This window comes from Takifugu flavidus, chromosome 7 (assembly GCF_003711565.1).
Source record: "Takifugu flavidus isolate HTHZ2018 chromosome 7, ASM371156v2, whole genome shotgun sequence".
Classification (NCBI taxonomy): Eukaryota; Metazoa; Chordata; class Actinopteri; order Tetraodontiformes; family Tetraodontidae; genus Takifugu; species Takifugu flavidus.
In genome coordinates, this window is record NC_079526.1 from 15,545,612 (window position 1) to 15,561,526 (window position 15,915).

At 42.9% G+C, this 15,915-nt stretch overlaps 1 protein-coding gene across 2 annotated transcripts; it reads left to right on the forward strand.

Moving 5' to 3' along the window:
• Positions 1-4,672: 4,672 nt before the first annotated feature.
• Positions 4,673-10,656, forward strand: depdc1a (DEP domain containing 1a). 2 transcript variants are annotated; one of them, XM_057039197.1, is made up of 12 exons: positions 4,673-4,871; positions 5,527-5,792; positions 5,868-6,006; positions 6,082-6,203; positions 6,373-6,503; positions 6,580-6,627; positions 6,791-6,928; positions 7,273-8,184; positions 8,844-9,016; positions 9,195-9,371; positions 9,469-9,672; positions 9,745-10,656. In XM_057039197.1, exons 1-12 carry the CDS (start codon positions 4,824-4,826, stop codon positions 9,868-9,870), a joined length of 2,484 nt encoding a protein of 827 aa, XP_056895177.1. In that variant the 5' UTR covers positions 4,673-4,823; the 3' UTR covers positions 9,871-10,656. The 2 variants fall into 2 exon arrangements, with proteins under 2 accessions (XP_056895177.1, XP_056895178.1); XM_057039198.1 differs by lacking the exon at positions 7,273-8,184.
• Positions 10,657-15,915: the final 5,259 nt, after the last annotated feature.

The window sequence follows — 15,915 nt, forward strand, 5'->3', positions numbered from 1 at the left end:
TTTTCATTGGGCCTATAATGTGTTTGCAATGATCTGTTATGCCCCAATTATCTTCTCTACTCAATGTTTTGGCCAAATTGTAATACAAATTATAGTCAAACTAAAATACACACTGATGATGATGATGATGATGATGATGATGATGATGATGATGATGATGATGATGATGATGATGATGTTAATAATTGGAACTGTTTGGTGCACAAGAGTTCACATTCTCATAGATACTTACTTCTTGTTTCCAAAATTTAAGTGGACTCCCCTCCATGCTGTATAAAATGGTGTGAAATCCATGCACGTAGTCATGACCAGCAGCGGTGGTTTGAAGGGCGCTTCCTATTCTTTGTTTACTTTGTCCCTTTGTGTAGCCCTGAACACGCGACCCCTCAGGCACCATTGAGACGTCAGCCACCACTGTATTCACTCTGGGTGCAGTACTGTTCTCCTCCACCTTATAATCATTTGGCAGCTCCTTGTGAGTGTACAGTCTGTCAGAGAAGTACACGCTTCGTATCCGACAGTTAGCATGAATCTGAAAAAGAACAGGAATAGAAAGCAAAGGGAGTTAGTGTGAACGTACCAGAATGCTGCTGTTTTCAGTCAAATCTGCCAACGCTTACCTTTATTTTCACCGTCTCCACGTATCTGGTTCCAAATAATACATGCGTAACTTTTGCCAAGTTGATGTTAACGTGTTCAAAGGAAGAAGAAAGTCTTATTGGGACAAAACCAGAATATATTTTTGCTTTCATCTTTCTTGTGAAGGTGGTTAGAATGATTTGCCGACGGATGATTTTGTCATCGGTCACCTGAAAATTGTCAAAAACAAAAAATTCATTCTTCTTATTACTGATGACACGATGAAGGTCTGATGTCTAACAATTTTAATCCAACAAAATTGAACGTTGACTGTTCATGGGACCCAAACTTGGACGGTGTGTGTACTTACAGTAATCTTACAGCCAAACTCTTCTCCAGTCTTCTTCATCATCAGGTTTAATATTGGTTGCTTGATGCTCAGCTTATCTCTGGAGTCTGGTGGACATGTTATATAGGTGGTTCTGCAAGAAGATCATTTTTAAAAGATTATTTTAAAGTACATGAAAAGGAACGATGACAAACAGGGTTTGATGGGTAACCTCAGATGAGGACTCATATTTAGAAACATGTACTTACTCCATGATTCCTCCATGCACATCAATGGCTGTGGAATTTATTTTTTTATCCATAACACATTCTACATGTCCATTTTCAACCTGTGAACACAAATAGGACTTAGGTTAGATCTTTATTCAGCCTATAATCTGTTTTTTTTTTCAAACACCAATTATTTTTGACAATTAACTCAGTGTCTAGATCAAGTATTGATGCAAACTGATTATAATTTAGCTATAATAGACAACAGTAATGACGTTAAAGATTGGAAATGTTTGGTGGACGACAACTAAAACAGGTAGTTTTTCTATAGACTCACGTGTTTTTTCCAAAGCTTGAGTGGATCCTTCTCAGTGCTGTTTAAGATGGACTGGATCCCACGCATGCAGTCATGACCAGCAGTGGAAGTTTGAAGGTCACTTCCTGTTGGTTGTTTACTCAGTTCAATCCCTTGGCCTTGAGGACCTCCTGACCCTGCAGGCAGCGGAGAGGACTTATCGGCCATGCCAGTATTTTTGCTGTGTACGATTTGGCTCTGTCCAGAAATGTTGACTTTAAAGGCCTTGGGCAGGTCTTGGTAAGAGTACAGTCTGTCGGTGAAGTACACTCTACGTATACGACAGTTTGCATGAATCTGAAGGGAAAAGGGCAGAACCAGGAAGTAAAGGGAGGTGGTGTGAACAGGTAGCGATGCTGCCGTCGTCCGTGGAAACTACCAACCTGTATTTTTACTGTCTCAACATATTTGGTACTGAATGAGTTGTATGTATGTTCTTCCAAGTTGATATTAATGTGTTTCCAGGAAGCAGAAAGTATCAGCGGGACGCAGGCTACATATACCATTGCTTTCATGTCTTTCCTGAAGGTGGTTAGAGTTATCCGCCGCTGAATGTTTTTGTCATCAATAACCTTAAAGAAAAAATAGGGGAATATATATGTTTTTCTTAATGCTGAGGATTCAATGAAGGTCACTGTCTGGTGAGTGATCTTTGACTGTTGATGGAACCCAAACATGGATGACGTGAGAACTTACAGTAATTTCAAAGCCCAAATCTTCTCCAGTCTTCTTTACCAACATATTTAAAAATGGTTTCCTAATGCCCAGGTTTTCCTCCGGGTCTGGTGGACATGTTATATAGGTGGTTCTGCAGGAAAAGAATGAAATCAATGATAAAAAAAAATTAAAGTCCATGAAAAGAGATGAGATGACAGGGATTTATTGAGTGGTCTGAGATAAAGGATCCAGTTTAGAGACATAAGCTTACCGTGTATTTCTTCCATGCACTTCAATAGCTGAAGACTTTATTTCTTCATCCATAACACGTACCACGTGTCCATTTTTAACCTGCGAATCCACAAATATATGAGTTTGGCTACATTTTTACTAATCTTATAATCTGAGCGTGGATCTTTTACGCTATGCTACAAAATGATTTAATTAGTGACTGAAAATAGTGAACAAAGCTAGCCGGTTACAGAGTTCATGGTTTCATAGACACTAACTTCTTGTTTCCAAAATTTAAGTGGACTCCACCCGATGCTGTTTAAAATGGTGTGAAAGCCACGACTGTATTCTTCACCGGTAGCTGTGGTTTGAAGGGCAATTCCTATTTTTGGCATGTTTAGTCCCCCTCTGTGGGCCTGTTGACCCCACCCATCAGGCAACATTGCTATCATGTTAGACATCACTGATTTTAGGTTGGGAGTGTTCTCCTCCACCTTCTGATCACTTGGCAGGTCAGAGTACAGTCTGTCTGAGAAATACACATTTCTTATCCGACAGTTTGCATGAATCTGCAGGGAAAAGAGCAGCAATAGAAAGTAAAGCGAGTTATTGTGAACAGGTGCCAACGCTGCCGTGGTCCGTCAGGTCTGCCAACACTCACCTTTATTCCCACTGTCTCCACGTATTTGGTTCCAAATAATGCAGCGGTAACCTCTGCCAAGTTAATATGTATGTAATCCCAGGAAGTTGGAAACTTTAGCTGGACAACGCACACGTTTTTTTTGTTTTTTGCTGTTTGCCAGGTGCTCACACAGATTTGCCGCCGAATCTTTTTGTCATCCATAACCTGAAAATTGTAACATTTGATAAACAGTAAATATAGACGAATGTCCTGATTACGAAGGACACATCCAAGGTCTAAAACACTTTTTCAAACCGATAAAAAAACAAAACAACACTCACATTAATGCTCGGTAGTAGATGAGAGTAACATATTTAACTACCTTGCAAGAGTGTGGACAACAATGTACTTCCCTCACGTTTTGGACTGACATATTGTTCGTCTGTATTTCTGCCTATGAGTGAACTTTGACTGTTAATCATGGAAGCATGGTGCTTACTGTAATTTCAAAGCCCCATTCTTCACCAGTCTTCTTTACCAACAGGTTTAAAAATGGAAGCCCGATGCCCAAGCTTTCCTCAGGGTCTAGTGGGAGTGTTATATAGGTGGTTCTGCAAGAAAAAAATAAAATAAATAAAATGAATGACCCAAAAAATGACTCAAAAAGAGATGAGGAGGTGTGAGGTGAATCCAATTAAGAAAGACAAGCTTACCGTGTATTTTTTCCATCCACTTCAATGGCAAAAGACTGTATTTCTTCATCTTCAATACATTTTACATGACCATTTTTAACCTGTAAACACATAAATATTGGGCCTGTAATCTATTTGCAATTGTGGTCCAATTGTCAGAACAGCTGATTCACTCAGTATCTAGGCTGGATTGTGATAAAAAAAATATTATCAAAATGCAAAATGAGATCATCAGAAGAGATCATCATGATTTGTAAAGTTTGGTGCACAGACGCAGCTTGGTATGGAGGTCATGGTCTCATAAATTCTTACTACTTTTCTCCAAAGTCTCAGTGGATCATGTTCCATGCTGTTGAGCATGGAAAACAAGTTGCCTTGAACAAAGCTTCGAAACATCTTCCTGTAAATTAGTTCTCTGTTTTTGCTTAAAAGTACAACTCTTGTTCATTTAATATGTTATAGTTGTTTTGTAAGTTAAGGTTTGGGTTAAAATATACTGTGTTTCATGCTTTGGTATTTGTTTACTTTAAAGTTATATCTTTTAATCTGGAAAATTAGACCTTTGTTATGAAATCAAAGCTCAGTATATGTATACAGACATTGGGGGTATATGTGATCTATGTATATGTGATATTTCTCAGGTTTTTACTGACTCTGTCTTCATTGTGGCAGCTCCTTCACTTTTTTTTTAATTCTTCATAAACCTCGTAAACTATTTTTTCCGAATTTTAAATTGAAAAAATGACTAAAATAGGTAGGTTTTACAATGTCAGCATCATGGAATCTCTTAACTATAGAAAAATAAATGGTAAACGTAAACGTTACATTTAAATGTAGGTTTCGCAAAGAGTGAAATTTGTGTCATTTATCATTCAAATACCTTCCTTTGATTTGACCCCGCCCCCATCAGGGCGAGGCGTACCACGTGGTTTTGGTCCCAGCCAATCACATGTCAGAACACTTCGGCTCATAATTTTGAACAGACTGCGAGCAGCCGCAGCCAAAACCGTGAGCTGCACTGACAAACAGGGGCGAAACACCCCCGAGTGTGACTTGAAGTGGCATCTTTTAAGCTTTCTTTTCATATCCGATGAGCTAAGGATTTAAACTCCGTGTTTCTCCGGCCAATATGAGCTCCCATATTATCACTCCAGGACCGTATCGAGCCACCAAGCTGGTTAGTAGATCAACAGTTAGCTTCAGCTGTGGTAGCTAACGATTTCTTATTGTATATTTTACTGTCAGCTGTATCTACTTAATATTCTATAGTTTACTTACAGCCGATGTTTTTTGTATTTGCTATTAGCATTTGAATACTGCACTTATGTTTTCCATCTTTAATCCACACCAAAACGAATCTTTTATTACGTGGTATTTGCACCCCCCCACCACCACCATGGTTTCATGTTTTTAAAAACAGTAAACTCGAATACTGACAGAACAATCTTGTAAAGTCGTGTTGTCCTAAAAGGTTGCCTGGCAGCTGCTATTTGCTCCATCACAAATCATTTTCGCGTTGATTTAAGATGTTTACGATGATTTAATCGTCATAAGAATCATCATTGTGTGCAATGTTGCAACACTGTCAGTGACTAAAGCTTTACAAAATTCAACATATTTGCACACAATCCTACACTTAATTCCTTCATGTCAGCTTCAGCGTTTGCAGAAAGATGAACTTGTATCTTCTTGACTCTGAGGGAAATCAAAAGTTAAAATTGTCAGCCACACTATAAATTAATCAAACATGTGTGTTGTGTGTGTTTGTTTTCATTGTGAACATTTTGAACCACGGCTAATCCTGATGCGTGTACCCATCTCTTGTATTTCAGTGGAACGAGGTGACTCGTTTGTTCCGGGCCGGGATGCCGCTCAAGAAACATCGGCAGAACTTTCGCCACCATGCTTCCTGCTTCTCTGCCACTGCTGCTGTGGACTGGCTTCACCAGCTGCTCTGCAACAACAGCAACTTTGGTCCTGATGTTACCAGGCAGCAGACTGTGCAGCTTCTAAAAAAGTTCCTTAAAAATCATGTCATCGAAGACGTGAAGGGTCGTTGGGGAACGGAGGATCTTGAGGACAACAATGTGCTCTACAGGTAAGAACTGCTTCACAATTTCACAGGAAAATATAGTGTATCAACACATAGTTGATTGTTCACATCCTCTTCCAGATTCCCCTCCACCTCTCCACTGAAGCCAATCCCCTGTCCACCTCCAGCTGCAGCCTCTCATTCCATTAGGAAAAGGCCATCTTTCAGAGACAAAGAAAGCTTCTTTAGGTTAAAGGGTGTCACAAAGCAGGAGAAGGAGGTGGGAATACTACCCAGAACAATTTGATGGGTTCCAAGGGCAGTGTTTAACATTTGATCGGTCTTTATCTTCCAGGACAACCTGGACCCCGCTGCCTCGTCAGAGGGAGAAAATCAGCATGCAGATCAGCCGGTGCAGCGACGACAGTTGACTGTTGAGGATGAGCAGGAGATCTGGAGATGCATCACCTTAACCCAGTAAAAACAACCATTAACTTGCTTTACCAGTAACCTGTGGGATTAGATTGAGGAAAGTCCATTTTATCGCCAGTGTCTGCACACACTATATATGTGTGTCATGCACGTGCGTGTTCTAAAATACGTAAAAGCTCGACATACATATAAGGTGGTTCTGTTGTGTTTTCAGCTTACAGAAGATTCTAGGTGTGGAATCTCTCGATGAGGTTTTAGACCGACAATGTGTAAACCCGCTGAACATCATTCACAACATGACCAAAGTCAACAAACATGGAGTGGTCACGCTGGAAGACAAAACCAGTAGGTTTATATAGCTTGAAAAGACGCCATCTTGTATAGCTGCTGATAATCAGTCCAGCATCTTGTCTCTGTGTAGATGACCTTCCACATTGGGTTTTGAATGCGATGAAGAGTCTGGCTAACTGTGAGTACTGTGACTTATTATCTAGTTGTTAACCTGTTTCCAGGTCAGGGCAGCTGCAACTGTGTCGTCCAATTGGACAAAAGCTGCACATAAGGGTCCTTTCTTTCATTGCTGGGACTTTGGTAACATGACGGCTAACAGAAACCACATTGTTCATTTTCAGGGCCAAAGTACGACAGTGACCAGCCGACATATCCTGGGTTTGAGAGGGATGTCTTTAAGACAGTGTCCGATCACTTCTACAGCCTCCCACAGCCGCTGCTCACATACGATCTGTATGAACTGTTCATCAACACTCTGGGTAGGTACGGGCATGGACGCAGCCTAAAGTTGCAGTGAACCGCACGTTCACTGAAAAGCGCTTTGAAAGACTGAGAATCCTTGAAATGATTTCGCTACTTTTTTGTTGTTTTTTTTATCATTTTGACATCCTTTCCACTAAGTGGTTGATTGCTTTGACCTCTAACAGCCTTGAATGCTAACAGAACCTTTTTCACGATGTCCCTGATTTCTATTAGTGAAGAAGCGTGCGTACGTGTGCACGCGCATCATGTTTAAATAAACCCTCTTCTTCCCCTTAACTGTCTGCTTGCACTGACTTTGCCTGCACACTTTGGCATTTTTTTGTCTCTGCTTTGCTCTCAGTGTTTTGCGGGTATGTCCCCACATCCACGGTGCATCAGCGGGGCAAACGCAAGAAGGCCGATCTTCCATCTGCGCCCCCTCCAGCCAAGGCACCTTTTCCATCCACGGAGTGCCTCCTCTTGTCACTGCTCAGACACGGGGGGTGCGACGAGGCAGAGTCGCCCATGAGAGATGTGCTCAGTGGAAAACTTCAGTCCCGGTCGGCGGCGCTGGAAGGAGGAACCAGCGCAGGTGTAGGCCATTTAGGAGGAAGTTGTATGAGTCTGAGTACAGCTGGTGCTCTGAGGTATCAGACTAGGAGTTGCTCTTTGGAAACCATCCTGGACGACTCCTCCCATCTCAGCCGGCAGAAGCGTTTCTTGTCCTTCGACAGCCTCGCATCGTGCGGCTCCAGGAGTGGTGACGGCAGTTGTGCTGACTCTTTATCCAGATCAGTTCATCACAACACTGCAGGAGGGGCAAACACAAACAGGCTGTCTGTCGGTTCTGTGGAAGGACTGTCAGTCGTGAAGAGGCCACGCCCACTGCGGCCACGCAGCGTCGGCAGCTGTCTGGACATTGTTGTAGAAACCAGAGAGGAAGACGAGCAGGAGCCGAAGTGGCAGGGCCGGTCAACCAGCTGCCTCAGCGTCGGCCCTTCGGAACATCATGGTCCCTCAAATTCATCTCCAACCGCCACCACTTCCTGTCTTTCGCTTCCCTCCTCTTCACTTGCTGCAGCCCAATCACGAGGGTCCAACTCCAGCGCCGGAGCTGCTGGGCCCAGGCCCGCCATCAGCACCTCCAACCTCCAAACACACTCTGCACCCACTGTCGTTCGCCGCTGCCTGAGCTCCTTTGATATTTCAAAGCGGGCTTCTGTCTGTCAGCCCAATGTCGGCGTCAAGCCTCAACAACCCAAAACCGAGCACAGTAAGAGCCGCCTCCCGTCTGCCTGCTTGTCTGGCAACATCTAATCAAACTAACTCCATCTAACATCTAAAACCACCATTTTGTAAGTCTAATGTGAAGAAATTCAGCTTCGGTATGTGTGTTCACATTTTCAAGGTCCTACTGAAAAATCAACCTGGCGGAGTGAAATAAAGGCTCAGTAGTTGGAATGTATGCATCGCGTACGTTCTTGGGATGTTTTTTATTTCATCCTGAATCGTGTCAAGGTGATTTGACAAGGTTCCTTGAAAATTTCCAAGTGTGTTGAGGAGGAAAGCTGATGAGATTAAATATTTTTCGTTGTTCAAAACTAGTTTGACACGTGTTCCACCTGGGGCCAGATTTCATCAGTGTTTTCATACGTTGAGTCAGAATAAACATGGGATTTTTCAAAATGAAGATGGATCAAACTGGGACAGATTGTATTCAGATTCCTGTAGATTTCATTTATAGCTGTTGTGCAGCTCGTCCTCTGTCTTGTTTAACTAGATGTCCTGAAAACAAACTAATCAATATTTCATCCATCCATCAAAACATTCATGCATTCATCTGTTAGTCAAAGTCATGAATGTGGTGGATAATTGGAGCTGTGTATTGGGAGATTCCTTAACCAATGCCTCTGGTATCCTCCCTGTCTGTAGGTATTCTGCAGCCCCAGGCTGAGCGTGTGGCCATTGAGGCCCTGCAGATCTGCACCCTCCTGCTTCCCCCCAGCTCTCGCAGGAAGCTGCAGCTGCTCATGAGGATGATGTGTCGCATCAGCCAGAATGTGGATATGCCCCGTCTCCACCCTGCCATTGGCACAAGAACACTGGTGAGGCTTGACTTCAGAGAGAAAGCAAAATAACTCGCCAGCGCATGACTTGGGGCACCAAAAGCGTGTTTCCTTAAGCATTTTTAGTTAGCGGATTTATCCTCAGAGGTTTTTATCACGCTGAACTCCAACGCTGTGGTTTTTATCTTGTCTGGTTCTCTTGTGCCCCCCTCCCAAGATGGTCCACACATTTTCCGGCTGCATCCTGGGCAGTGCTGAAGAGTGTGATCTGGATGAGCTACTGGCTACCAGGCTGGTTTCTTTTCTACTGGATCACCAAGAACATATCCTCTCAGTGCCAGGGTACCTGCTCAGTGCTATAAACGACCATATACAGTATCTACGCACAGCACAGGTGAATATTCCGCCCCCTGGTGCCTGTGGAGAGGTAGTAACTGTCAGAGCAACAACAACGGCAGCACATTCAAAGGTTGACTGGCTCTCCTCACCAGATTCCGGTTAACGAGGGTGATCCCGATGGCGGCGATGGCGCTTCGGCTCCTGTCTCCATTCACACCTTCTGCCATCAGATTAGTGGCACCGAGTTTGAACAGCAAAAGCTGGCGTCTTCCCGGAAGGCCATGGAGGAGCTGCTGGAGATGCTACTGACAGACCAAAATCTCAACGAGAAGCAAAGATGCAAGAAACTGAAGCAGGTGACAACACAGTGATCGTGTGGCTCCTGCGGCGGCCGGATGTCAGTCCTGACTTTTCTGTTTTCTCTTTAGTTCCAGAAGTTGTACCCAGACATCTACAGTCAGCGGTTTCCCCCCTCGGAGCAGCTAAAGAAGCCAAAGATTAAGCCGCCGCTCCTCAACATCAAGAAGACCAAAGTATTCAGCATCAGGAACTGAAGCAACCAGCCACTGTCTCACACATGGACATTTGGAGCCAAATGCAGCTAAAATGTTCCCGGTACAAACGGCACACCCACAGGTGTGGTTGAACTGGTCGGTTTGGGTCGGTGTTGGGCCCAGTTTAGGTCAGATGATGGTTCGATACCAGTTTCGTTCCCCTCGTGTGTGTCCGAGTGGGAATGCAGTTTGGAAAATCTATGCAATTTTCTTTTCACTGGTCCACGTGAGAGAAGCTATAAATTAATTTATGAGCGATCATATTGGGAGAAGTCTTTGATATAACTTTGATGTGTTTTTAAAAATGTTTTATAGACTTTAGCTCTGTACCTCAAATCGGATTTGAGATGTTTTTTCCTTCGGCTGCTTCGAACGCGTTTTTGTAGTTGGGAGTTTTTCTATTTGAACTGGATCTCATTTCTCCCTGTTTCTTGTGTTCTACCAGGTTTCATCTCATCTTTAAACATCTGTGAGCCATTTGATTTGAGGGGTTTACACTTTTCACCAGTTAACTTTCTTGTATGAGATCAGTTGGTTTTTACTTATTTACGGTAATAGGTGGGATTTGCCCTAAAACGTTGGTGTATTTGGTGAAAACAGCCCCTGTAGCTTCTCCATAAAATGTTTTTTAAGACATTTTAGATGAACCTCAAGCTATTGATATGAAGTTTAGTTCCACCTACATAAGGTTTGTATACCTCAGAAGATTTTGTAGTCCAGCCCTCCCGCTTGTATCGTTTACTATGCAAAGCCTTTGAAAATAAACCTATCTGTGTGCTACTTGTCCTTTTTGCTCGATGATTATTGTCATGGATCATGAAGCTCAACGTTCAGACTAAAGAGTGGAGGGAGGAAGAGTGTCGCCCATCAGAGCCGCTGTTTGTAGCCACGCCAGGGGCCACAGAGACCAGGTGCAGACAGACCAGGTTCCCTGTTGGATGCCAAAACACTGACTTAAGGGGCCCGAGCAGAGGTCAATGGCAACATCCCTTTTTCCACATTAATCAGTGTATTTTGCATTTCTATAGTTGATGACTGGAGTTAGATAACAGCAGTAAAGGTGATAGCTGGAATACTTTGTTCCATAGTTGTGATCTATTTGAGTCAAAGCTTCTTCGACCTTTGATCGCTGAAAGGTCAAATGTCAAAGCTCATTTCCGGCCACCCAGAAAAGTTCCTTAAGAAAACTCCAACTGGTTCAGAAGGATCCTTCAGCAACCTGTCTGGTTTCTGGTCCATTCAGCTGCCCGCTCTGCTCCCCAGTTCTGGAACTCTCTCCCATCTGACTTCTGTAACGCAGAATCACTCCTCAACTTCAAATCCAAATTTACAAAACACCTCTTCGAATACCAAATGACATTTAATGCTTGACTGGAGTTTCCGTGTGTTATAGAGGCAGGTTTATAGAGATGGTTGTTGGATGGGCCCTGGGCCAGCAAACAGGAGCCTGGCTGAGTGACCAACAACCACAGCTGAATTACGCAACATTTAAATCAGCTCGAATAGACAAGCATTTTAATTCTGGACCAAATTTGTCTATCTAGCCATCAACACTAATTAGAAAAAATGCAGAAACCTCCACCTAGCAGGCAATTTCCCCACATACAGTGAATTACACCCAAAACTAATACTCCAATTACTTGAAATACCACCATATATTGATCATCATATAGACCGTATCCCTCTGTCTTTAAAGTAAAATATATATGTACACACAACTGAGGTGGTGTTCAGAGAATTAGTATTGTGTTTTTCAGTGTATGATAATTTAACTATTAAATAGAAAAAAAAAACTCTAGCTTTATGTAAATAGTCTAAAGCATTTAATGTACATACCCATCTGTAAAATGTCATACAGAAACCTGGAAATCATTGTAAAGTACTGTAACATTACAAATTGCACATATTATATTTATTATTCATTATTATATCTGCACTTGCTGCTCTGAACCTGAACATGTGCAATAACAATAAAGTTGAATCTAATCTGTCCTCTCCAAAATGTGTCAGAAAATGGAAATACTGGTGTTTTTAAAGGCGGAAACATAAAAAAATTAGAAAGGTTTGTGATATTATATTAGTCTTTAAGTTCGCTAACTAATAAGAAAATATCTTAACATGTTTGTTCTGCCAGGGTTCAATAATTTGTACAGTTATTCCACAAAAATATTGGCACTTCATCCTGGGTAAAAGGGGCAAATTCTGGAATTTAAATGTAATTTGATATATTTGGTTTACAGATTAAAATGGCCGAGATTCATGTTTGTACTGTGTATAAAATGATACATTTATTGTTTTGTAATAAGTTTATTTTCTAATGGTAGCTCTAATAGTGGCATGAATGAAGTAATAAAGGTTCAAGAAATTTCTTGATGATCCATCAGTCTTAGAGCCAAGACCTGATCAAAGAATAGATCTTTCTATAACTGAGACATGGAACAGGACATATTTCTAAGGACAAGGAGAGAAACATGGCTGGTCTGTTTGCCTTTAAGGAAGAGGAAGCTCATATAAAGGAGAAAAGGCTCATTTATCTGCATAATCAATGGACATTACAGGAATGGGAGTCAGAGTTAAACTTTGACATATCTGGAGGCCAGATTGCAGCATTTATAGGCACTAGAAAAGGAAACGGACCATTTTCCATAACACGATGTGGAAATTTGAGATTACTTACCTGCATCCCCTGAGACAAGACATTGTATTGATGCATGTTTGAGTTCATAAAAGGCATTGATTGAGAATTTACTGTTTTCATGATGACTCAATCACATTTGTGGCTGATCCAATTGGCTGGTTCTGCTGTCTTTGGACCCATTCACAAAGCACTGTCACTTCTGTCACAGCTTCAGAATCTCCAGCTCAAAGTTTGGACTTTCTACAAGATCAAAAAGCCTCTTCTCTCCTGAGTCTCCCAGGCTGTTCTCATTCAGGTCCAGTTCTCTCAGGTGGGACGGGTTGGACCTCAGTGCTGAGGCCAGAGAATCACAGCTGATCTCTGACAACCAGCAGCACCTCAAACTAAGATAATAAACAGGAATGATCAGAAGTGTCACTTTTGGCGTGGCTCAGTTAAACATACACATAAACGTGTTTGAGGTCACACTTGAATTGTGGATTTTATAAATGTTTGAAGTAAACGTTTTTCTATTTTTATAAAATACTGATCTGATTCTCTCAAAGCTCAGACAAAAACCATGAAAATCATCTCAGAGTGAAGCCAGAGTCGAGCTCCATCAACTGACCGGAGCGTCTCCAGGTCACAGTTTGGACTCTCCAGTCCAGAACAGAGCAGCATCACTCCTGAGTCCTGCAGCTCGTTGTCACTCAGGTCCAGTTCTCTCAGGTGGGACGGTTTGGACCTCAGAACTGAGGCCAGATACTCACCGCTGATCTCTGATAACCAGCAGCCACTCAATCTGAATCAAGAACCAATGAAAAAGTTGAGTTCTAATCCGACGTGTTCCGTCCTTGTAAATAGATGAAAGACTGTACAAATGCATGAACTGACCGGAGCGTCTCCAGGTCACAGTTCGGACTCTCCAGTCCAGAACAGAGAACCTTCACTCCTGAATCCTGCAGCTCGTTCTGACTCAGGTCCAGTTCTCTCAGGGGGGACGGGTCGGACCTCAGAGCTGAGGCCAGATACTTACAGCTGATGTGTGACAACCAGCAGCCGTTCAACCTGAATCCAGGACAAATGAGAGATTTCAGTCATAGTCAGACGTGTTCTGTGCTGGTAAATGGATGAAAAACCGACTGTAGAAACACACAAACTGACCGGAGCGTCTCCAGTTTACAGTTCGGACTCTCCAGTCCAGAACAGATCAGCATCAGTCCTGAGTCCTGCAGCTCGTTCTCACTCAGGTCCAGTTCTCTCAGGGGGGACGGGTCGGACCTCAGAGCTGAGGCCAGAGACCCACAGCTGATCTGTGATACCCGGCAGCCGTTCAATCTGAATCAAGACCCAACGAAACATTCGAGTTCTAATCAGACGTCTTCAGTGTTTCTTTGCTCAGTTACATAAAAACATGCTTGAGATCATCTTCACAAGGAGAGAAAGACTGAAGCGATACTTGAACTGACCGGAGAGTCTCCAGCTTATAGGTCTGAGTCTTCAGCCCAAAACAGAGCAGCATCACTCCTGAGTCCAGCAAAGGGTTCTGGCTCAGGTCCAGTTCTCTCAGATGGGAGTGGTTGGACCCCAGAGCTGAGACCAGAGATTCACAGTTGATCTCTGATAACCTGCAGAAACTCAAACTAAAAATAGAAACAAAATAAAAGAACGGATTCTCTCTAACAAAAAGTATGAAAGTTGTTTCATTTTTAAGTAGATGACTGTAGCGATACATGAACTGACCGGAGCGTCTCCAGTTTGCAGTTTGGACTCTCCAGTCCAGAACAGAGCAGATTCACGACAGACTCCTGCAGCCTGTTCCCACTCAGGTCCAGAACTCTCAGGTGGGAGTGGATGGACCTCAGAGCTGAGGCCAGAGACCCACAGCTGATCTCTGATAACCAGCAGTTACTCAAACTAAATAAAGAACAAATGGAACATGTTTGTCATATTCAGCTGTGTTCCACTCTAAAAAAGGAAAAATTAGCACCATATATATAGGATCATGTGAGGAGAGAGGAGGGAACACAAGCACCACGCTGGGGTGATTGTTTGGACCAACTCAATTGGGTTCTGACATGAATATACAGGTGTACCACAGCCATGCTGGAGAGGATGTGGGGACATGAATGTCGACCAGGCTTTGGTTTGCGCCTTCGCACTAATATCAAGTGTTTTGGGGCAGCTGTGTTCCCAGTTATTGTCAGAATTCTGGCCTATAATATACCAAAGTCATATTATTGGCAGCGTAACTGGGAATGTTGTGTTAAAAGAGGACAGATATTTACTGAAGCAGGAGAGATCCAGCCGTCATCTCTCTTTCTAAGTTTGTTTTTATTCCCCTTGTTTTCTGTCTTTATTGGTTTTATGTACTTAGATAAAAGCAACAAATGGGGACCATCAAAAAGAACAAATGAACCAGATTAATTAAAGTCAGACATGTTCAGTGCTTATAGATGAATTAAAGACAGACTGTAGAGGTTCATGAACTGACCGGAGCGTCTCCAGTTCACAGTTCGGACTCTCCAGTCCAGAACAGAGAACCTTCACTCCTGAATCTGGCAGACTGTTATAACTCAGGTCCAGTTCTCTCAGGTGGGACGGGTTGGACCTCAGAGCTGAGGCCAGATCCTCACAGCTGATCTCTGACAACCAGCAGCCTTTCAACCTGAATCCAGAACAAATCAGTGATGTCAGTTATTAGCAGATTTAGCTTTGCTTGAAATCACCCTGAAGTGGAAGACAGACACAAGAAGTGACCTGAGAGTCTCCAGTTCACAGAGGTGATTCAGGAGATAATTACTGAGCAGCGTCACTGCTGAATCCTGTAACTTGTTGTCACTCAGGTCCAGTTCTCTCAGGTGGGATGGGTTGGAGCTCAGCGCCGAGGCCAGAGAATCACAGCTGACCTCTGACAACCAGCAGCCATTCAACCTGAATCAGGAACAAATGAAAGAGCTCGGTCAGGGATGCATAAACAGTCCAGTGTTGCATGGGACATCGTCAACGTGGATATTAAAAGTTGTTTTTGACATCACAGAAGCAGGTTTGCTTCAGGCTTAAATGCATTAAAGCCAGACAGGAGAGATGCTGCACGTGAACTGACCGGAGAGTCTCCAGTTTACAGAGCGGATTCAGGAGAAAATCACAGAGCAGCGTCACTGCTGAATCCTGCAGCTCGTTCTCACTCAGGTCCAGAACTCTCAGATTGGAGGGGTTGGACCTCAGAGCTGAGGCCAGAGAATCACAGCTGACCTCTGATAACCAGCAGTGCCTCAAACTAAAACCAAACACATGAAACATGTTAGCTATGATCAGATGTGCTCAGCTATGCCCAATTACATATAAACATGCTTAAATATTATCCTGAATTGAAGAGGATGCTAACTGTTATATACTGTAAGTGTGTACCTGTCTAATTAAATCGT

Excerpts from the sequence above, each read along its gene's own strand:
- depdc1a (XM_057039197.1), top strand. The coding sequence starts at position 4,824 with ATGAGCTCCCATATTATCACTCCAGGACCGTATCGAGCCACCAAGCTG. Across the intron at positions 6,007-6,081 it reads TCACAAAGCAGGAGAAGGAG|GACAACCTGGACCCCGCTGC; the intron begins GTGGGAATACTA and ends TTTATCTTCCAG. Across the intron at positions 9,372-9,468 it reads AGTATCTACGCACAGCACAG|ATTCCGGTTAACGAGGGTGA; the intron begins GTGAATATTCCG and ends TCTCCTCACCAG.